The 24,099-nt window shown below is 39.0% G+C and overlaps 1 protein-coding gene across 1 annotated transcript in view; it reads right to left on the reverse strand.

Moving 5' to 3' along the window:
* The window catches only part of LOC136863826 (chromatin-remodeling ATPase INO80), a 396,793-nt gene that overhangs the window by 299,647 nt on the left and 73,047 nt on the right, over nt 1-24,099 (reverse strand). Inside the window, exon 7 of the mRNA XM_068226103.1 lies at nt 9,588-9,746. Coding sequence (XP_068082204.1) covers nt 9,588-9,746 — 159 coding nt within the window. The remainder of the gene's footprint in view (nt 1-9,587; nt 9,747-24,099) is intronic.

Consider the following 24,099-nt stretch of genomic DNA (forward strand, 5'->3'; position numbering starts at 1 on the left):
TTTGTTTCGAGTCTCCGAAAATCGTTAAAAGTGGGGACGTAAAATCAATATTAATATTATTGTTATTCTTCTTCTTCTTATTATTATTATTCGTTAGGTACGTTGGCGAGTAAAGCAATTGTTATGATTGGATTGATTTTATCATGTTTTAAACTTACTTCTCTAAAAAAAAATAGCTATATTGGCCTGAGTTACAAGATATTACACGATCACTTTGTTACTGATCTCGCCTGCTATATTAATAGCAACAACCGTGAATACGGTATTTCTTAACTAAAGTAAACTAGCTTCCTCATTCCGAGGTGATACAGCTCTTTTTAGACACGGCCCCAGTGGAGAGGAGTTGCATGTACCATTTTTTACCACATATCAACTTTCCTGCCATTCGTAAATCTCTGGCAGTATGGTACCGGGAATCGAACTCGGTCTCCCGAGAACGGCAGCTAATTGTGCTAACCATTACGCTGGCAGACATTCTTAACTACAAAACTCAGACATACAGCCTTGCAATGCACGGGTCGAACACTAAACTATTCACCTACCGGTATTTGTGCGACATCATATCTGCAGTAGGCCTACACTACAGAGGCAGATATTTTAACTACGAAACACAGATGTAACATGACTTCGACGTGTGTTTTCATTTATTAAATGTTAAACAATTAAGTCTTTAGGACTATAACACTGTCATTATATTAAGTTTGAGTATGGTACATGTTTCGCCTGTCATTGCAGGCATCATCAGCCATGAAATCTATCTCTAAGTCAGAGCTCTGAGTGGATGTTATACTACGATTATTCATAAATCAATACTTTTTATACAACAGTTTGCACTGAAGTACAAGACATTAGGTCATATTGGAGTGAACAAGCCGTTCATGTCTTAAAGTTCTAATGTGACGTCCAACTCATATTCATATCCAATGGAAATAATATTAACTCTCAACTCTCACAATGCTGGTAATGAGAACGGCATGATACAAGTGGGTTTAAAACATCTGTACATTTTTACAACCTATTAGGGGATTAACTTGTACTAGAACTATTCTTAAAAGCTATTTTTTACACATTTTACACTAATATATATAACATATGGTACAATTTGGAAATTAACTGGTCGATCTTGCCGATGTTGAGATGGCAATTGTAGTCCATAGGAATCGTAACATTTAAACATGTCTTCTTACATTTGTAGGAGATCTAACACGTTCAGCTTATATGGTTTTTGGGATGGCCTAAATATTCTATAGATCAACATCACTTCCTTGAAGAATGAGAATCAATATTAAAGTGGAGTGCCAGTTGGATGGCAAGAATGCTGGTAGAGAGCTTGATCAAGTTTCATTAAATAACGGATTATTACATCTCCGTATAAACATTCTGTACGTTGTTTATGTTGTGAAGCTTTTTGAAGTTCTTCCGTGTAAGCCTGAAGAGGAGTTCAACTGGATTCTGGATGTAAGAGTGCAGCTAGTGAATGTGCTGAAATCCTTTAGATGTTAGGAGATCACCTCACACAAGCAAGACAACCAAACTTCCTCTTAACACCACCTCACACAAGCAACACAACCGGACTTCCTCCTAACATCTAAAGGATTTCAACACACCCACTAGCCGCACACTTACATGCAGAATCTAGCTGAACTCCTCTTCAGGCTTACAATGAATAACTTAAAAAGCTTCACAACATAAACAACATACAGAATGTTTATACGGAAGTGTAATAATCCGTTATTTAATGAAACTCAAACAAGTTCTCTACCAGCATTCTTGCCATTCAACTGGCACTCCACTTCAATATTGATTCTCATTTTTCAAGGAAGTGATGTTGATCTATAGAATATTCAGGCCATCCCAAAAACCATATAAGCTGAATGTGTTTGATCTCCACATCATCATCATCATCATCATCATCATCCTAAACCATCTCCAGTTTCCCGGGTGTGGTATATGAGCCTCCTCCATCTCATCCTGTCCTTGTACCATTCTTCCTCCACCAACTTGTCCCAATCATGACCTCTCAGCAGTACATCGCTCTTAACTAAATCTATCCATTTCCTTCGTGGCCTTCCCATTGGAACTTTAAGACAAGATCGACCAGTTCATTTCCAAATTGTATCATATGTTATATATATTAGTGTAAAATGTGTAAAAAATAGCTTTTAAGAATAGTTCTAGTACAAGTTAATCCCCTCATAGGTTGTAAAAATGTACAGATGTTTTAAACCCACTTGTATCATGCCGTTCTCATTACCAGCATTGTGAGAGTTGAGAGTTAATATTATTTCCATTGGATATGAACATGAGTTGGACGTCACATTAGAACTTTAAGACATGAACGGCTTGTTCACTCCAATATGACCTAATGTCTTGTACTTCAGTGCAAATTGTTATATAAAAAATATTGATTTATGAATAATCGTAGTATAGCATACACTCAGAGCTCTGACTTGGAGATTGATTGCATGGCTGATGATGCCTACAATGACAGGCGAATCATGTACCATACTCAAACTGAATATAATGACAGTGTTATAGTCCTAAAGACTTAACTAGTATTGAATAGGTGGTTTCAATAAATTAATCGTTTAACATTTAATAACTGAATTGCAATACGTTCAAAATGAAAATAATCACTTGTGTGTTTTCATTGTGTGGGTTGTAACGGACGAAACTAATCACAAATTTGTGTGATGTCATCAGAGCTGCAGTAAGGCTTGCACCCACTTTGAAGCACAATCATTATTCTTCTCTGACTAATTACGTTGGGGGGTCTTGCACGAGAGATTTATGTTTTAAACCATGGGGGTCTAATAAGCGAGGGGGTCTAATACAGGAGTAAATACGGTATATAACAGACGTTTAGCCATGAGCTTTTTTCCTGCTATCTGGTAAAAGGTAGGCAAAAGCATCAAACATGGAAGTGAACCTTCGTGCCTTTGTGATTTGAACATTTTTCTTCAAAATACTCTACTGCATGTCGGACTGCATTGTTTCATTTTCAACACATCCTGGAATGGTATTGAGACAGTCCAGCTGTCATTTCATTTAATTATTTAAATTCATGTGAGAATTTCTCTGAATCCAAGACGATGTTTTATCTCAGAATCTTGTGTGAAAAATCAAAGGTCGTCTTGCCTTCACGAACTAACAGTAAAAACACCACTGGCAGCTACCACGGTAACCATACTGCTTCCCTTCACCCTCTACGCAAGCATAGAACTTGACCTTCAATACCCGCGTGAATAAGAAAATAATGCCATCAATTAGAAATCCAAATAATCATGTTCGGAAACAGATGAAATTCTAATGATTGTGTTGAAAAATAACATATGTAAATTACACACAAAAATAATGCCATGCTTATTTGTACATTCATAATATATCACCAGTAATGAGCCTTTTTTATAATAGACTTATTGCAGCCAATGGCCAATAAATACATACACAAATTAATTTTCTTCACTATATCTCACTATAGATTTTGTTCGTTTCAAGCAGTCCTGTAGGTGATATCTCCCACATTGTTTACCACAAAGTTCACAAAAGCAGCGTTCATCCGGTGAGTGAAAGGACTTTATTTTACATATACGATGATGAAATCCATGCACAGCAAACCGAGTCACTGTGTGTTTAAGAGCGTAGTTGGTTTGAGTCCATTCCTTATTTATCATTGCGTCGGTGCAATAAAATTCCTCCCAGATATTTGCCCTTTTCTCCTTCCTATCATTTAGGTGTTTTTCTGAAGCTTTGGTTGTTGGTAGATGCAATCTTGATTTAAGATCCTCGGTGAAGAAAGTTTCCTTTGTAAGTTCATAAACTAATCTTGTAGGAGTAAATTTTGAAACGGCTAGTGTCCTTTTCAAGAAACTTGCTTTTACACGATCTAATGTTTCGAGGTCTCTGAATGTAAGGTGTGTCCAAATTAAATGTATGCCGTGTGTTACGATCGGTGCTATCTTTGTGTGAAATAATAACGCTGTTTTAATGTCCAGTAACTCTGGATTGGTGTTGTCTTGAATACTACAAATAGCTGCTAATGCTCTTTTCTTTATATGTATTCCTAAATATTTGAAATGATTTACAATTTACAGTTTCTCATTTCTGAGAAGTATGTTATCTGATTTGGCTAATCTTCCACCCTTTCTAAAGACCATCTGTACCGTCTTCTTAATGTTAATATTAAAATAATTTTCCTTTGCCCATTCTTCCAGGTTGTCTATTACTATCTGTAATTCTTCTTTATTACTGGATCCTAAGACCATGTCATCAGCATACATGTATAGTACTACTGGGGAGTTCCTAGGTATTATTTTAGTGACAATATCTGAAGTGATTACATTGAAGAGTAGTGGGCTTAATGGGTCTCCTTGTAAGACTCCATTTGCCTGAGTGACGCTTTTTGATCTAGTTGTCCCATCATCTATCATAATTCTGTTTGAAGTCAGAATATTATTTATAATAGTCACCAATTTGTTATTTTTTCCCATCAACAGCTCTAGTTTGTGTATTAGAATTTCCCTATTTATCAAGTCAAAAGCTTTGTTATAGTCAACAAAGACAGCATTGAATTTCTGTTTAGGGTGTCTTAGAGTTTCATCTATGTTATCCAACAAATTTGCTACAGCATGGAGTGCTGATCTTCCTTTCCAGAAAACCAAATTGTTGATCAGGAATCTTGTCATTGATTTCTTCCTCCAATCTCCTTTTCAGTAAACTGGTAAATAATTTTAACAGTTTATTCTCTAGCGCTATGCCTCTATAGCAATCTGGAGATCCCGTATCTCCTTTACCTTTGTAAAGGATTTTAATATTGGATTCTCTCCATTCATGGGGAATATTTCCTTTTTCCATACAGGTGTTGAATAATGTCACCCATATTCCTAAAAACACTTCCATAGACAATTTTATATCTTCGTTTAGTTACCGTTTGGACCTGCTGCCTTTTGATTTGCCAGTTGTGTTATGGTTGCTTTTACTTCCTCTTCCATGAAATATTGAAACTCCATGTGTTTATCCATATTTTCTTTCATCTCCATAGCCACCAGCTGGATTTCTCTGTTCAAGATGCATGAAAAATGATCTGTCCAAGTTTTCATTGGGATATCATTTGGAAAATGGGGTCTTCTAGCAGTTTGCGAATGAAATGGGTTTTTGCGAGCTGTTTCAGCAATTATCATTGCTTCCCTATCAATGAATGCCTTCTTCTTCTCTTTCAAAAGCTGTTCGTACTTTCTCCTTTCTACTGTATATAGATTCATGTCAATCGGGTTACTTTTCTCTCTTGCTTTATGTAGGCATTCAAGGACCTTCTCCATCAGCTTGTAGCACTCTTGGTCAAACCACTTTTGAGCTCGCCTGGTGCTTTTCCTGATTGGTATAAGAGCTTGTTTGAGTTTTTCTTCTATGTCTTTAGTGCTTCATCTAACGGTCTCTAAAGTAAGTTCTGCATAAGTGTCTTTTGTTCTTCCAAATTTGGTAGCTTCTCTATTACAATTTTCCGTGAGAAATTTTCTGGATGTTTCTGTTTTATAGACTTGTATCCGGGTATTGTTTTAAATGTAGCTGTTACTGGAAGGTGTTTCCTTATTAAGCATCTGTCCTCTATTTTCCAGGAGTGAACTTCAATTAGGCTATTGTGAAATAACAGATCTATTGTACTGCTGCCATTGTGACAGAAGTATGGTGGATTTGTGTTAGAATTGAATAAATTAAAACCATCTTCCTGCAAGTAAGAGATAACTAGATTGCTTTTCCTTGAAGGCTTATCTATTCTACAATTTAAATCTCCTGCTAAGATCACTGCCCCGTTATTCTTAATTTTGTTTATAGCTTCACTTGGTGATTCTATAATGACTTCTGGTTGGACGTCTGGTTGGAAGTAGGCAGCAATAATTGTCACATATTTAAGTTTAATAACTATCACATTGTCCGATTTATAACTAATGTTCACGGGTGCCAGTTTTACTTTGAACATGCATGTTATTCCCCCACTCGGTCTTCCACGGTGATTTTGTTTAGCTAGGGTAAGTATGCTGTAATAACCAAAAGTGTTAATATTCTCTGTAAGAAAAGTTTCTGTTAATATTATATCATCTTGAGTTAATATGTTGATCGGCATCATTGAGGTAGAGTTTTTTAGACCTTCAATATTCCCGAGCAGTATTGATGTCATTTCTTCCTTACTGTTGCACGTTACCATTGTAGGAGATCCTGTGGTGGTTTTCCAGGATGACCCCATTGTACCTTGAGCCTCGAAAATTGTATTGAATAACTAATAAGTCTTTTGGCCAGAAATCAGGTTTATTTACCGGTTTGAGACTGTCAAATGAAACTCCAATTCTGAAAGACTTGCTATAGCCTTTGGATTCCAGTCGATTGCATTCCATGATTTCCTTTATTCAATTACTCTTCATATAATCTACTGAATTTTCTTTATGCATTGTGGGATGTATTCTACCTATAGATAGCCACCTGATTTTTTCCGCGGCGTTAAAATTGCCATTCTGATCTTCCCTAGTTCCTCTAATCTCTGACCTACATTTTCTTGTTGATCTCATATCTGTCCATGGAATATGATTGTTTTCATCTTGTTCATATATGTCCTGTACCTTCCTACCTTCTTCAGCAACTTCTCTCGTAGAAATTTTCTCATAATTTCTTGAATCAGTCCGTTCTTTTACCATGATCACATTACCTCTTGTTCCCTGATACTCTTCCTCCATCTCTTGATGACTGAGCCGCAAGCTGATTATCCATATTTTGTGTAGGTATTTGCTGCCTAGGTGTCGGCGGAGTTGGAGCCTTAGGTTTGGTTACATTTCTCGATTGGATGCGTATCTCTAATTCATTTTGTAGAGTTTTTATTTCCTTTTTTAATCTATCTCGTATTTTGCTTTCCAATGTATCTAGCATTTCCTGCATCTTACTTATCATTCCGTCCGAGGTGCCGATGTTGGGCCTTGAATTTTTCAGAATCCTAGTCTTACATTCGGTGCACAACCATGTGAGTACTATTTTTTCTATTAACGCAGTCAAAGTCTCCTTTCGTGAGACCACTGCATTCAAAGTGTTGCCATTTATTATAGGCATAGCATTCTATAGCTTTTTTTTTTAACACACTTTACGCGGAAGTGTGATACAGCATACAACCCAATCTTGTCCTAACATTTTCATCCCTTACATTACTGTTACTATCACAGCATTCACTACCAACCCTTGGTCACATTTACGCAGTGACTCCCTCCTTCCATTCTTATCCTTCAAAACCAACTGCGATATTTTGTATCAACCTGTTCCTTCTTCCGACCAAGTTCACTTAAATTGCTCTCTTCACAGGCAAGCAGCTCTTCTTTCTGAATTTGATTTACCGAGCTTGTCTTCAGCATTCTTCTGTAAATCACATTTTGAAAGTTTATATTCTTTTTCTGAAGTAGTTGAAGTGGTTATGTTTCACTCTCACACAAAGCCACATTTCAGAGGGTAAAAAATTTAGATGATTTTTAAAATGATAACATGAACACTGGAAGCCTCCGTGGCTCAGACGGCAGCGCGTCGGCCTCTCACCGCTGGATACCGTGGTTCAAATCCCGGTCACTCCATGTGAGATTTGTGCTGGACAAAGCGGAGGCGGGACAGGTTTTTCTCCGGGTACTCCGGTTTTCCCTGTCATCTTTCATTCCAGCAACACACTCCATTCTCATTTCATAGCATTTATCATTCATTAATAAATCACTTTGGGAGTGGTGACCCCATCGTACTAACAGCCTATATCTGCTTCATTCATTCCATCCCTGACCCGGTCAATGACTGGACAACAGGTTGTAGGTTTTCATTTTTCATTCAACATGAACAGTATCTATGCTTAAAGTGAGTATATGTATCCTTTCCAGAAAGGTTCCACTTGCTTGAGGTAATCTAAGCTTGATGTCCTTACGTCACCCATCTAACATATTTTTACAATTCAATCATTAAAACAGCAGCAACAATGACAGTTTGGCTTCTTTTACAACTTCTGCTATACAACAGGGTCACAATATTAATATCAAGCTCTATCACAGATAGAAAAATATTACAGACTAAACATAAAGATAATGTTTTTGCCATGATACTGTCATTATATCTAAGCCGAAAAGGGAGTTAGTGAACGGCTTAGATACTCTCGAAAATGTACTCTTAAAATGGAGTACAAAACAAGCACACAAAAATATGATTTCTTTAAAAGGATCATGAGATTTAATAAAACTGTGATTAATAGTTACTCTTCAGACCAATATATGGTAACTGAATCCTGAAAGAGAAACACTAGATATTTTGTCTCCATTAACAACAGTGCAGATGGAAAGACATTTCTGCATGATGTGGTCGTGAAGAACCTGAGATTTGAATACTCCGAGATAAACAGGATAATTATGTATATTCCACGCTGTCCTGAGGTAGTGAGAATATGCCCTTTATGGTAAGAAATAATCTCTTTCTCTCAACAAGACATCAAGTAGTGGGGTTCCCTGGCTTAACATTTGCATACACCACATCACACTACAAACCACCACAGAAACATGTAATAGTGAATACATCCTTCCCCACAGTTCGTGTAGGAGCAGAGACATCCCACTGTAAAATGGGGCTAAATCCATAAGAAGTATAAACCCCAAAGTAACTGGAAAAAAGTAAAAGAAGAAGAAGATGATGATGATGATGATGATGATGAAGACACAAGACAAGACGTGTTTCTGTTCCAGGAATCTGTAGCTGAGGATGAGCATATCTAAAACTTTCTTCAGCTAATACCAGTTATTTCTGGGGTTGATGAAACAAACCAGGCTCATTTTTTCTGGTTTGACCAGGGGTTTAAAGCTGAGTGCCTATGTATGTATGTTGGGTATTCAGCCCGAAGGCTGGTTTGATCCTCTGCAGCTCCGCCAACAGCTGTCATAAATAGCCTAGGCGTCACTGAAGAGACGTACTAGGGAAATGAGGAGTGAGGTAGTTTCCCATTGCTTTCCTCACCGAGCCAGCCGCTGCTATTACATATCAGTCTGCCAAGCCCACTGAAATGCATGCACCAACCGACCCTATGAGCGATATTTTCACACCATTCATAACAGGGATTGGCTGCGTAAGCAATGTTATTACTAGCACCACCCATACCTCAGTCACTTTCAAATTGTCAAAGCCAAGGATGAGACTGAGACAGGTCAATAAAAGTAACAAATTTGATATAGCCCATACCAGAAGACATAGTGCACTGTAAACACTACATCTCGCCAGCAAAGGCATCTGAGTGCCTATATCATGTGATTTTTTAAATATGAATATCTCAACCCAGAACTGAGTGGGATTAAAGCCTCAGTCTTCTGGGTGGGAAGCCAGCAGCTAAGCCACACTGAAATGAGGTAGTTTATTTACTGTTTAGGGAAAGAGGTGAAGTTGATTGCATTCTGTACAATTTTATCATCCTATGTAAAGGATATCAACATTCAAATAATTTTCAGACTAACAGACATAAGTCCTTGGACAAGCTATCTCTATTTCATTTCTCTGGAATCTGAGTGACCACTGCCAATATAAATTACGTTGTACCTTACCTCCATGAGCTCTCCATCGAGTTTACGTTGTTCTTCAGCTTCCTTTTCCTGGCGTCGTCTAGTTTCACGTTCAACACGATCATACCGTTTCCAATATGCCTGCATCTCACGAGTCAATCGTTTTGCACGCCATACTGTCTCTTTCATGTTTTTCTGGGACTGAAAGAAAAAAAGTGATAATAAAACCACAAACAAAATACAAAACAACAAAATTTAACATTCTAAACAAGGGAAATTAAACTGTGGAGAAAGACTTCGATCTGAGTTTTATGTACTTCATATTATACAGAGAAATCTCTCTCGCTTCACTTACCTACTAAGTGTAGATGCACTCTTAATACACTGGCGGCAAAAAAGAGGCCAGTATCTAGTGGCTTTACGTTGCACAGACACGGATAGGTCTTATGGCGACGATGGGACAGGAAAGGGCTAGGAGTGGGAAGAAAGCGGCCGTGGCCTTAATTAAGGTACAGCCCCAGCATTTGCCTGGTGTGAAAATGGGAAACCAGGGAAAACCATTTTCAGGGCTGCCGACAGTGGGGTTCGAACTTACTATCTCCCGAATACTGGATACTGGCCGCACTTAAGCGACTGCAGCTATCGAGCTCGGTGAGGCCAGTATCAACAGCTCAATGCAGTTTAATGAGGCCGTATAATAAGGTGGACTTTTCTTCTGCGCTATTGCAAAACGACTTGGCAGGAATGTCTCTCTCCAGTTCGCATGCATGCTGGCAGCAGTGGTCATGAGAAGGTACACTCGCAAGAAGACCGAGTTTCAGACGTCCCCGTGGCACCACTGTGAGTGAGGACCGCCGTATTCGGCGTATGACTGTAGCGCAGCGGTCTGCACCTGCAGCAGCAATTCGAGCAGCAGTTGGCACCACAGTGACGCAACAAACTGTTCGAAATCGGTTACTTGAATGACAGCTCTGAGCCAGACGCCCTGCGGCGTGTATTCCACTTACCCCAAACTACCGCCATCTGCGACTTCAGTGGTGTCAAGCAAGAGCTCACTGGAGGATGGAGTGGAGATCCGCTGTGTTTTCCGATGAAAGCTGATTCTACCTTGGTGCCAGTGATGACCGTCTGTTGGTTCAAAAGAAGCCAGGTGAGCGCCCACATTCCACCTGTCCACGGCACCTACACACTGGACCTACACCGGGAGTTCTGGTCTGGGGAGCAATTTCCTATGACAGCAGGCGCACTCTCGTGGTTATCCCATGCGTCTTGGCTGCAGATGTGTACGTCCGTCTGGTGATTCGACCTCTTGTACTGCCATTCATGTACAACATTACCGGGAGTGTTTTCCAACAGGATAATGCACGCTCCTATGCCGCTGTTGTAACCCAATGTGCTCTAAAGAGTGTCTACATGTTGCCTTGGCCTGCTCAATCCCCCGATCTGTCTTCAATCGAGCACGCATGGGGCATTATTGGACGCCGACCCCAGCGTCATTCACAACCGGCATTAACGCCCCTGTACTGACGGACCAAGTACAACAAGCTGACATCCGGCACCTGCACGACACAATGCATGCATGTTTGCATGCCTGCATTTAACAGTCAAGCGATTACACCGAATATTAATGGACCAACATGGCACATTTGTGATTGCTTCTCTCACGCAGATATTAACCTGACGTCTTGTACCTTTAATCAATTAAATATGTTACTTCGACAAATATATTGCCAAAATTTCCATATTCTCCATTCCTTATTTCGTGGTGGTTGGACATTTTCTTTTCCGCCAGTGTATATATGGTATTTTACATGATAAATTACACAAAATAACCTTACCACAGATAAACACTGTAATTGATGGGCAATGTAGATGTAACACTATAAACCAGTGAGAAAGGAAAAAAGGATATAACAATCATATAAAGAATCATAAAATATCCTACCAAAATAAATCGTCAATCTCTATCTCAGTATCAACTACCTCAGCGACAATGAGTTATTTGGTACCCGGTGGATATTATGATGGAAAATGCAGCATCAAGCAGTGTTTCTTGAGAATAATTCCAGTTATTGCAAGTAATTACACAATCATTATCATAAAGGAACTGTCATGTCATTGAATATCTGCACACAACAGTGCTTAAGTGACCCACATAGCAGCGAAATTTTTTTTTTTTTTGTATCATGACGAAGGTTGCAGAAAATCCGTCTATGTCCCCAGCAATAATTAGTGATATTTTGAAGACTGATGGTTAAAAACATTTGTTTCTCAGCCCGATTTATGATTTTTGTAACAAATTACCTCTTTCATTTTCTAGTCCCTACTGCAGATATGTTGACTGAATTTGTCACAGCATATATGCCCTTACTGCATGCTGTCAGTCAAACATAGATATGTCTGGGCAATTCATCACATTGAGTTGTAATCATCATAAAATATAGAAAACAGAATTATACGAAGAAAAGAAAAAGAGTAAACAAAAATGCTCTAGACAAAAATATTTACACTAATTCGTTAGTATATAGGCTCACTTGCAGCACTTTAAAATGATTTACATAGGTTACCGTTATGAGAGTACTTTTTTCCTTTTCTTTTTATAATCTGCTTTACGTTGCACCGATGCAGATAGGTCTTATGGTGACGATGGGATAGGAAAAGGTTAGGAGTGGGAAGGAACCAACCATGGCCTTAAGGCATAGACCTAACATTTGCCTGGTGTGAAAATGGAAAACCACAAAACCATCTTCAGGACTGCCGACAGTGGTGTTTAAACCCCCTTACCTTTTTAATGCAAACTGTAGCTACATGACCCAAACCGCACAGCCATTTGCTCAGTGACTTACATACAAAGGACTGTGTGGACAGTAATACAGTGATACCAAGAACAATTTAAGACTATATAACAATAGATAATGCTTACAATAACAATCATAACTTTCAAGGTACTGAAAAAAAACATTAAGTTAATTTTTAAAGGTAGCTATGGTTTAGAATTAAATGCCCATGAAAACATTCAAATATTTATGGCACAGAAAAATGAACCTAATATGATTTTGAATGAAACCACCAACGGTAACATATTGTTTTCAAACTGGAGATGCTATAATGTCACATGCTATTAGCACACTCCGACTCGAAGCTGAACTTCTGTTTAGTACCTGTCCAACTGCTTACATGACATGTCAAGCCAGCCGTTCTAAAGGTATCTTACATCATAATAATCTTACAGCCTGTCATTCGTTTCTCTTATTTATTTTATTATTTATTTCATCTTGGCTACATTTTATCTCAACGACACACCTATGTGGATAGATTAACCACTTCACTGCTGCCTGAAATGGACCACTAGTGCTGCGATCGAGTATACTTGAGCAGGACTTTGCACCATCAGTGCTGCTATCAAATATACCCTATCTGCCTTTTAGCTGTGTTGTATGCTTCTGCCATCTACTAACCACACTTTAAACCACTTAGTTTGTATTATTTCCAACTGTAGCTCTTTAGGAAAACATTTTTCTTTTGTCTTACAGCTGTAAACATCGTGTTTGAATTATGGCTACTGCATAAAAATGTAAGATGCGTCTAGAGAAAATCCTTACACTTTTAGAGAAATTGAGTATGATGTGGATTTCAATAGTGGCAATTGTGTTATTGAGAATACTGGTGAAGTGATGCTGGTGATGATCTGCTGCCAGAGAGTAAGAAAGGACACTAACCTAGGCCTGCCCACGTGGCTGGACGATGAGTTCGCACCGAAGGTGCATGCATTTCAAGTGGCAAACTCAGGTATGTCAATAATTTGACTCCTGAATCCCCAAATTGATTATTTTGTGCTTTTTGTGAAGGAAGGTGTGTTGGCAAAGGTAAAGGACGAAACCAACAGATTTTATAAATAGACAGTTGATGCTAAGCCACTCAGTCAATATTCCAAGCTCAAGAAATGGGTTGATACTAATTATAAGGAGATTAGCAGTGACACTGCTGGTGGTGCAAAACATATTTCTACTCAGGAATACTGGTCCAGTGATCCCCTTCTTGGGCCGATGACCTTAGATGTTAGGCCCCTTGAAACAAGCACACGATCCCCTTCTTCATGCCCCAGTTTTTCAGCAAATGATGTCCCATGATAGACACCTAATCTTACTCAGTATGCTCCACTTCAATGACAATGAAAATTCAAACAAGACTGACAGTTTGAATTTTAAAAATTTCATTTCATTATTGACCACTTCAGAAAACATTCAAAAAGGATCTCACCCCATTTGCTAACCTGTGTTATTGAAGAACGCCTAGTTTTGTTCAAGGGACATCCAACAAATATAAAAAAACAATATATAAACAATATATATATGTCAAACAATATATACAAAACAAAGTGTCTTCATTCTGGCATCAAACTGTTTGTCCTCCGTAACTGTGAAACTGGTTATATTTTAGATTTCATCAACAGACCATCATAAGTTAGGTATTTCTGGTTCTGTTGTTACAATCCTTCTCAATAATTATTTAGATAAAGGGCACAATTGATTACTACATAACTGGCATACTGAAACAGCTATTTTTATGCTTCATGACCAACGGATGTGGAACGGTGCACGTAAATAGTAAAGGCATGCCTGAACTAGGGTCTAAATTGGGAAGAGGGTAATTAGTAAAGAAATTTAGTACAAAAATGATGGCTCTGAAATGGCGTGATAAGAGATTTATTCATGCTTACAACCATCCATGAAAATATATTTCATGTGACTGTGAAAAGGAATTGCATGACTGGGGCCTCTATTTTGAAACATTGGGTTGTATTAGACAGCTGTTGCGAACTGTCTAGGACAGATATGCTCAACTGGGCACCCACTGAGACTAACCCAGTGCGGCCGGACTGGCTTGACGTAAATGCGGGCAGCTTACGTACCAAGTATACGTCGCAGTCAAGGGAGAAAGGGAACGTATTGGGCAGAGGAATGGAGCACACACATTCGAATGCAACTATGAAGCTCTCCTTGCACCGTTTAATGAAATGTTGGAGTACAGTATTGTGCCCGTTCACACCTCCGCGACAGCTTTCAAAATGGCGCCGAGTGAAGGTATGGCCCATTTGATCTATAGGAAGCAAAGAATAGACACCAGTTGCGGTGACATAGAAGGCCATACATGTCATGGAACGGTCGAGTATTGAGAGTGAAACGGACAGTGGACTGTCTACTGTATTGTTTTACGAAAAAAGTAGAAAACTACGGATTGTTAAGAAAACTCCATCTTAATTTTTTTCAACGGAGAGTGAAGACGGAACTGCCGACCGCGCTATAATTTTAAAGGAAGAAGAAGCGATCTGAGGCTATACTAAAGGAAAAAGCGTCGGAAAAGAGAAGAAAACAAGTTAATTCACCGGAAAATAAGCAGAGTTGACTAGAGGTATTAAAAAGAAGAAATCAGCTAGTACCACGAAATACGCGTGGGCAGATACAGAGCGCACTTGATATATACCCTGCAAAGGAAGACCAAGTCAACATCTAAAAGAAAAGGATCTCATACAAGAAGAGATACATCTCGATTTATTGAAACAGAATAAAAATAAGTGTTCAAGATCCACAAGAAGCAGCCGACAGAGATAGATTCACTGAAATTAACACCAACGAGACCAAAGATATTCGGCGGAGACCAACAAAAGAAATAATAATTCAAGGATTACAAACTTCGAAAAGGATTATATAATGGCTGTTCACTGCGCTGTAATCCATATTTTAGTTGCTGACAAGAATACCATGAAGATGATGTGCTAAATATACATGATGGACCAAGCTGGGGACCAGTACATCTTGCCATACGACCGAACCATGATGAGGAAGGCGACGGGAAACTATTCAACCAACCCATGATGAGGAAGGCGATGGGAAACCATTCGACCAACCCATGATGAGGAAGGGAATGAGAAACCAGACAGCAATTCCGTGATGAGGAAGCAGATGATGTACCAGATGTCCAACCCATGACCTGACCGCAGACCCAACTACATCCATTTGGGAAGCAGAACAGCTGGACCAGGACCAACCATGAGCGAGCTAAGTCATTTACAATACTTAATCGCATAATGCTTGGTTTGCCTACACATGTGCCTTAGGCATGTGCTGATAGGTTGAATACAATACCGATATATAAGAAATGCAAGCGAGTGTTACCAGTGAAGTGTGAGATACTTAAGTCCGTAGTTACATGATCTAGCAATATAGCATAAGATTCTAATGTGTTGGATATATACGTCATCGTATAACGGTCAAAATACACGTATGTAGCGAGAGGTTTGAAAAAGAATTTTGGAAACAGCTGATAGTAATGACATACTGGCAGATTACAGAGATTTCGTATTGGTAATGCTACAAGTCGACGTCATGTCTGGTTGCGCGCGGTGTAAAATAAACATATGGAATCGCGCATTATTTTGCTTCGCAATAGGGGCATTGAACTCAATCATAGGTTATGATATATAGCAACTTTAAAATGTTGTTTTAAGAAACATAGTGTGGTAGTTTTGACATGGTCATGTATATGGGAACGCGACGAGTTAATATTGAGACTACGATGTTAAGATATTATATGAATGTTGAAATAAGGTTACAATTGTGCTACCTTGAGGAAAAGTATGAGTTATATAGTGATATGAGGAGTTTTATACGCACTACGTAGGGGCCATTGAGTGCCTGCAGTTTAAGATATGCCACGCTACATTCTTTAGATTCGTATACGTGAGATTGCCCACACCGCATGATTGACCTAAGCCAAGGTATGAATAGAATTTACTATTGTAGAATTATGCTTGTGACGGGATCGTAAGACAACTTTAGATGTGCTGTAATGAATATCGGAATACTACGATACGTTTTATAGCTGTGTTTTGACCAAATGCATTCACGACACCGATAAATATGATATTATGTTTCTGAATACAACGACATAGCACTTGCATTGTAACTGCGCGTATGAATAAAATAGCTTGCATTGAAGTAGAATGTTATGGAATATAACGAAGGAAAGGGACATTGAACTTAAAAGACATGTGTATGACAGCCAAAGGTTATGTTGAAGTTAGTTAGATAGCTGAATAGATTAACATATACTCTGTTTGAACTTGCATTTTCTCAACGAACAACATCTAGGGAAATGTTAGAGTAGGAGCCAAATTTAACAGGCACTAGGAACAAATGCCTTAGTCCGTAAGTAGCTGTCCATGCACAACGTGAAAGAAGTCATAAAGCACGAGTTTGGATTTATTCATATGGATTTATGCATTCAAATTTACGCAGCCAGATTTAGTTATTCGAGTTTACTTATGTGGATTTACTAATTAGTGACTCGTCATTTACTGAGTATCAGCTACGATTTACTATTTAATATTCTCAACGCACAATTCTAATATGATTGGCGATTAAATATAACTGTGATATACAGTTCAGTCCTGCAATTTAAAGTTATAATTTGGTTTAATTTCAAGTTTGAGCTTATTAGTGGACTTTATATACACTTCAGCTTAACTGGGTGTTTTATTCAGACTTGTTTAATTAGTCTTAAAGCAAATGAGCTCTCGTAACAACTTAATTATGTTGGTGTTGTATCTATGACTTAACTTCAGAATGGACCTTAGATGTCCAGTGATCGATTGTAAATATGTACATACTCAATTTTGATTTCATGATGGAACTGATCTACATAGTTTAATACTAGATATTATTTCTCTTTCTACGAGCCAGCGCTGACTCACAATCCACACTTGTAAATACGCAACGACAAGTAATGCCTTGGATAAAATTCCAATTTAATAGTCCAATATTTAGTCAATAAATATCTTGTTTATTTTTCTACAATTTTATGTGTCATGAATTCTTTCATTATAGCCTAGTTGGTAAGTTAGTTGCTTAGCTAAGTGAATTGTTGATTAATTAAGTACTCCATTTAGTCATGACCAGTTCTCACGTCGTTGAATACTTTGATTTAAGAAATTGGTTGATGATTATTACTATTATGTCATGAGATTCTATAGGCGTCTCCCGTGCGTTGTTAATCTTTTCATACTCACGTAAAGCGTAACTTGAAGTAAGATTTCATGTCTTACTTGGCATCTGAACACCCTGAGGTATCCGCTGAGCGACCCCATTTCATCTGATTAGGCAGCCCAACTACGAGTTCAAAATGGAGGTATCGGGTAAAGAATGTAAGCTTTCGTTACAGTATTTTTAAAAAATACTATAATCGCAAGAACAACGACCTATTTAAGATATTCTGGCTTGAGTTATACTGTGCTCGATAGAGACATAAGTTTTATTTGCCTACATTTACATATTCAAAGAAAACGGTCACATTACAATATTTGTATTAAAATTTACAAAGATAAGAGGTTTAAGCATGCAAGCCACAATTTACAATTCTTTAGATGGGAATGACAGAATTTCCACTAAGAAAAGTAAAATTCCTGTTATTCATTCAGCAAAATGTAATATATTTACATAATTCAACAAGTTTAATGCTTGATTTTGAATAATAATTAATAATGTTATTGTTTTTACGTCTCACTAACTACTACCAGACGGTTTTCAGAGATGCCGAGGTGCTGGCATTTTGTCCCGCAGAGAGTTCTTTTACATGCCAGTAAATCTACAGACAGGAGGCTGATGTATTTGAGCACCTTCAAATACCACCAGACTGAGCCATGATCGAACCTGCCAAGCAGGGGTCAGAAGACTAGCACCTCAACCATCTGAGCCACTCAGCCTAGCCAATGTTTGATTTTGCACAGTGTTGAAATGTTAGTGACTTTTCCTGTTCGCTGCGTTCCTGAAAATAGTATTTAAATCTTATCAAGAATCACGTGTAAAGACAGGCAATTCATAGAAACACATGCCGTGTGTGGATGAGAATTGTCACATTTAAAGATGGCACCTGGATCTGTCAAGAGTTCCCTGAATCAGTAACATGTAAAGATATTTACCATCGAAGATTAAAGTACAACAACAATGTAAATGCTTCTACCAAATAGATATGCAGTATGGAATCAAATAAATCACCTAACTGATGTTATTCACAGTAAACATGACTGAACTGTTGGTGAATTTATCAGACAATTTAAACTCAAGCAACCACAAACCACAGCTTAATCACCCCGTATTACATTTAAAATGTTTCTAAAGCATCTCTTAAAATACACTCAAAGACAAAAAAAAAAAAAAAAAAAGTTAAGCACCTAGAACGAGAGAAGGGAATGACACGAAACTTCGCGTGTAGAGAGGCTATGTGATTTTATATCAGTGATTACAAAATCAAGTGAAACATAACGAAGCTGGCAGGACGAGCACATTGCTGGTTCCTTGTCAGTAGGATATTGCACCCCCTTGGAGCTGGATGCATGCAGTGATTCAGTTAGAAAGGGTGTCATACAGGTGGTGTATCCTTTTCTGAAGTATGTTGACCCACAAAAGTTGTAAATGGTCCTCGACATCCTGGATATTGAGACTGGGACAGACTTGATATTCTTGTTGGCCCTACACACATTTTCTATCAGAGACAGATCAGGAGATCTTGGTAACAAAGGGAGTACCTCAACATCATGAAGGCAATTCATAGAAACACATGCCGTGTGTGGATGAGAATTGTCATGTTTAAAGATGGCACCTGGATCCGTCAAGAGTTCCCTGAATCAGTACTAGAGATGACGTGCAGTCATGGCTCCTCACACCATGACACCAGAAGTAACATTTGCGTATTTCTCCAACACATTGGCAGAAATGTACCACCTCCCCTTGGCGTCGCCACACTTGCAGATGATCATCTGAAGTAGTACAAAGCTGAAGATTCATCGCTTGAAATGATGCAACACCACTAATCAGCAGACCAGACTTCTCGGATATGGAAAGACTCCAAACACAGCCGAATGTGTTGTGATGTTAACGGTAGCTTATGCATTCAGTAGTCTGGGAAGGGCTAGTCTCTGACAAATGGAGCAGGATGACATGGGGTGTTGTAAAGAGCCATCACTTCTACCTGGATGGCAGGTGAAGAGGGTTACAATGAGCTTGGTGCACAATGTGACAATTCTTCCTTGTTGTTGTCAGACTTGGCCGACAGGAAACTGGACGACGCATGTGGTTTACCTCATTTTCCCATTCAGTCCAACATCAGGCCACTGTCCCACCTGAATGCCCCACATACCTGGATATTGCATGATTAGACCAGCCAGTCAAATGCACTCTCAATGAGGCCCCTTTAAAAATCTGTCAAGTGCTGGTAATGTTATCTCACACGAGTACAGGACATTCGCCGTGATCCTTTACAGCATTCACACACCATTTGACGCTGCACACACCCCTTATATACACTATCAATCCTAAGAACACGGTCACGTAGGGACAACAATAATGCCCTCTGTTGGCCGTTCCAGCTGTCAGAGATCACTGCAGATTTAATCATTTACACACCCACCGATGGTATGTGAAAATGAAAACCTACAACCTGTTTTCCAGTCAATGACCGGGTCAGAGATGGGATGAATGAAGCCCCCAACTTGCGGCGAGGATATGAATTGTGCCTGCTGCCAAGGCCTGTTGCACTCCTCTGCGGCAATGATTAATGACTGAGAGATGAAATGAAATGATAGTGCAGAGTGTTGCTGGAATGAAACATGACAGGGAAAACCGGAGTACCGAGAGAAAAACCTGTCCTGCCTCCGCTTTATCCAGCACAAATCTCACATGGAGTGACCGGGATTTGAACCACGGTATCCAGCGGTGAGAGGCCGGCGCGCTGCCGTCTGAGCCACGGCGGCTCACCAATGGTATGTACGTGTAGGAATTATGTTAACATTGGACCATTCCTCCCAGGTGCTTAACTTTGTCAGTGAGTGTACAATAGTGAAAATTGTAGTTCATTGTATAGAGTACACAACAATTTGATGTATAACTCTTTGTTGTATCCGGTAAATATACATGAACTGCCAAGGCCGTATGCAGGATTTTTTGGGTGGGGGGACAGGTGGCTCCAGAAGCAAAAACTATAGGAGCAATAGAATAACCTATAGATGTGGGTGGTAGAATACACCCCCAGTATCATCCACCTGTCGTAAGAGGTGACTAAAATTGGGGCTCTTAATTTAAGAGCGTGGGTGGGCAATCACAGTTCCCGTAGCTGAGTCTGGCATTGTCCCCACTAACTTGTGTCAGGCTCCTAAATTTAATCTTTCCTATCCAACCACCCATGGTCAACACTTGTTCTCTTTCGACCCCGGCAATATTAGGTTTGGAAGGCCCCGGGAAGCCTTTCATTTTTAGTCCCTTCATTGACCTTCCCTTTCTTTTGACAATGCTTACATTCTTTGATGATGATGATTATAATGATGATGATGATGATGATGATGATAATAGCAAGTCTTTCAAGATGACGCCCCATAGTCGACCTGCATATCTGCGAGGATGGGTCCCCACCCAAGATGAATTTTAATGCTGACGGCAACACAAACACCCGAACCATAAGAATTAACCATTGAAGGATAAAATGCCCAACCCGGTCGGGAATCGAACCTGAAACTCCTTGAATCAAAGGCCAGCGTAAAAAGCATTTAACCACGAACCCAGACAAAACTCTTGTTCTCATCCCAAGGTGGTAGAGCTCTTTTTAGACACAGATGCACCAGAGGTGAGCTAGGTGTGTCATTTTAACCTCATACCACCCTCCTCCCATTCCTAGTTCTCTGGGAGTATCGAGAATTGAATCCGGGCCTCTCATGACGGCAGCAAGTAGCACTAACAGTTACACTACGAAGGTGCATGTGTTTTTAATTATGAAATAAGATTTAATTGCATAAAAACAGCCTGAAGAAAACCTGTAGTTGGATGGTGATCTTGCAAATTACTTATTCTAACTTAACGACACACCTGCAAGTTTTACCAGGTTAAGCCACTTGCCGAGGATTAGATTGCGCAGTTCCAGCAAACTGCGGGGATGCTGATGTCTGCGTTTTACCCACTGATCCAACATGCCCCACAGATTTTCAATAAGGTTCAAGTCAGGTGATTTTGCAGGCCAATTGAGATGTAATAGGATGCACGAGTGTTAAACCCAGTCACATATGTGTCCAGCCTGAAGAACATTGCTGTTGTCATTGAGTCATCAGTCCACAGACTGATTTGATGTAGCCCTTCATGCCACCATATCCTGTGCTAACCTTTTCTGCCTCTTACATCTGCTCTAATCTGCTTGTCATATTCATACCCTGGTCTACCCCTACCATTCTTTCTGCCCACACTTCCCTCAAAAACAACTAAACAAGTTCTGGGTGTCTCTAAGATGTGTCCTATCATTCTATCTTCTCATCGAATTTAGCCAAATCGATCTCCTCTCATCAATTCAATTCAGTATCTCTTCATTCATGATTCGATCTATCCACCTCAGCTTCAGCATTCTTCTGTAACACCAAATTTCAAAGCTTCTCTTCTCTTTCTTTCTGAGCTAGTTATCGGCCAAGGTTTACTTCCATACAATGTCATACTACAGGCAAAAGACTTCAAAAATATCTTCCTAATTCTTGTATCAATGGTTGAAGTGAGAAAATTTCTCTTCTTAAGAAAGGCCTTCCTTGCTTGTGCTAGTCTGCATTTAATGTCCTCCTTACTTCTGCCATCGTTAGTTATTTTACAACCAACGAAACAGTATTCATCTACCTCCTTTAACACTATGAGCAGGGACGTTTCAAGATGGCGTCCCTACCCTGTGCCGGCGTAATTTAGACTCTCAGAAAAAAAAAAAAAACTCGCAGTTCTGTCAGTTTTCGCATTATAAATTAACAAATTTATATACATATTGTACAAAGAGTGGGCTATCCCACGAAATCAAATAAAAAATGCTTACCTTCAGCATTGGAAAGAATGGATACAATATTGGTCCATTCTGATATCCCTGTTCACGCACTTGAATTTCCAATTCACTAGAAAAGTTTGATAGTTTTTAGTCACTGAATAACAGAATTACACATTGTTATTCCCAATACTTAGCTTTGGTATGGTAACACTCAAAACATTCTCCTATGCAAAGACCTACGTCACATTTACGACAATATATGGTTGTCATTTTCTTCACAGCACGACCGGTGTTATGTTTGGACTTGTCGTAGCAAACCTTGCATGTACGCTGCGCGTGTCCTTCCTTCTTCGCGCCTACTGCAGATATTCTGTGTGGAAAATGATCTCTACCTACTAGCCTTCCCGCAGTTGATGCTCGTGATTCTTCAGTAATTTCAGCCCCAACACTACTCACCAAATCATCCGCTAAACATTCACAAAATTTCGAAAGGGGAAAATTTTGTGAAGAAGCCTTACGGTACAGTATATAGGCATTCACTATGGCAAGATCAAACAGATGGAAGAATAATCTTTTCCACCGCTTGATAGATTTCCTTGTGAATGCATAATATGCCAAAAATTGGTAGGACTTATCAACACCAATTTTGAATTTGTTATAGTCTACTACTGCTGCTGATTTGGATTTCTCGTTGCTTCCTCTTGCTGCGGGTACTTCAATCATGTCATCATGCGCAGTGCTCAGCATATAAACGTTTCAAACATCTTGCCACTCTATTGCTAGAAAGTGTTCTTTCTGCAATGACATTTTTTCACCCTTTTTCAGATTTTTCGCGAACTCTGATTTTGGCATTCCTTTCGGATTTGGCATCACAGTGCTAGCTGCTTTAGTCTGACAGTCATTCTAAATCTGTGAAGTCATATAATCTATCATTAGAACACACACACACATAAATTTGAGCTTATCTAACCGGAGCACGCGAGGAGTACGTATGTCAGCAATTACGTAAGATCTAACTGAGCGCACGTGGCTACGAAACATCGTCCCTAAGTTGCACCACCAATCACTATCGATCGATAATACCACCTAACAATAGTAAAGGAAATTGACAACACGTCAAAGCAAAAACTAATCCAATAACGTGAATAGCTTTCAAGTGGCTGAATTTCAAAGATTGTGGTAGTAATATTACTAACAGCGGCACTCAGGCGCACGCCGTATGGTAGTAATATTACTACCGGCGGGCACATAGTGTTAAGACTTCATTTCCTTATCTAATATTACCTGCATCATTGTCTCTTGCAAAATTGAATAAGACAAATAATCAGAAATTGTATTCTCTGTAACTTTTGTTATGTAGTACTTTTCAATATGACCAGTAAGATAGGTAATAAAAAGTTAAATTTTTGGCACCTTCCCCTAAACTACCATTTCGAACAGAGTGCATAAAATTATTTATAGAGTAGACTGTAGTTCCTTATTCCCCAACTTTACATAAAATTCTGTTCACCCATTTTCTCGTACCTCGGCGCTGACATGGACTTAGCAAAAAATCCAAATTCATGAATAGGGATCTCTGTTATCGTAGCCGGTACAGTAAAGATGTATAAGACATATGTGATAGTAAATTTAAGAACATATAACTTTAGTTATGTAGTATTTATCGCTAGAGCCAATAATAACAAATATTTGAGAATTACATTTTAGGTCTTCCCCTAAA

Source organism: Anabrus simplex, chromosome 2 (assembly GCF_040414725.1).
Source record: "Anabrus simplex isolate iqAnaSimp1 chromosome 2, ASM4041472v1, whole genome shotgun sequence".
NCBI classification, from domain to species: Eukaryota; Metazoa; Arthropoda; class Insecta; order Orthoptera; family Tettigoniidae; genus Anabrus; species Anabrus simplex.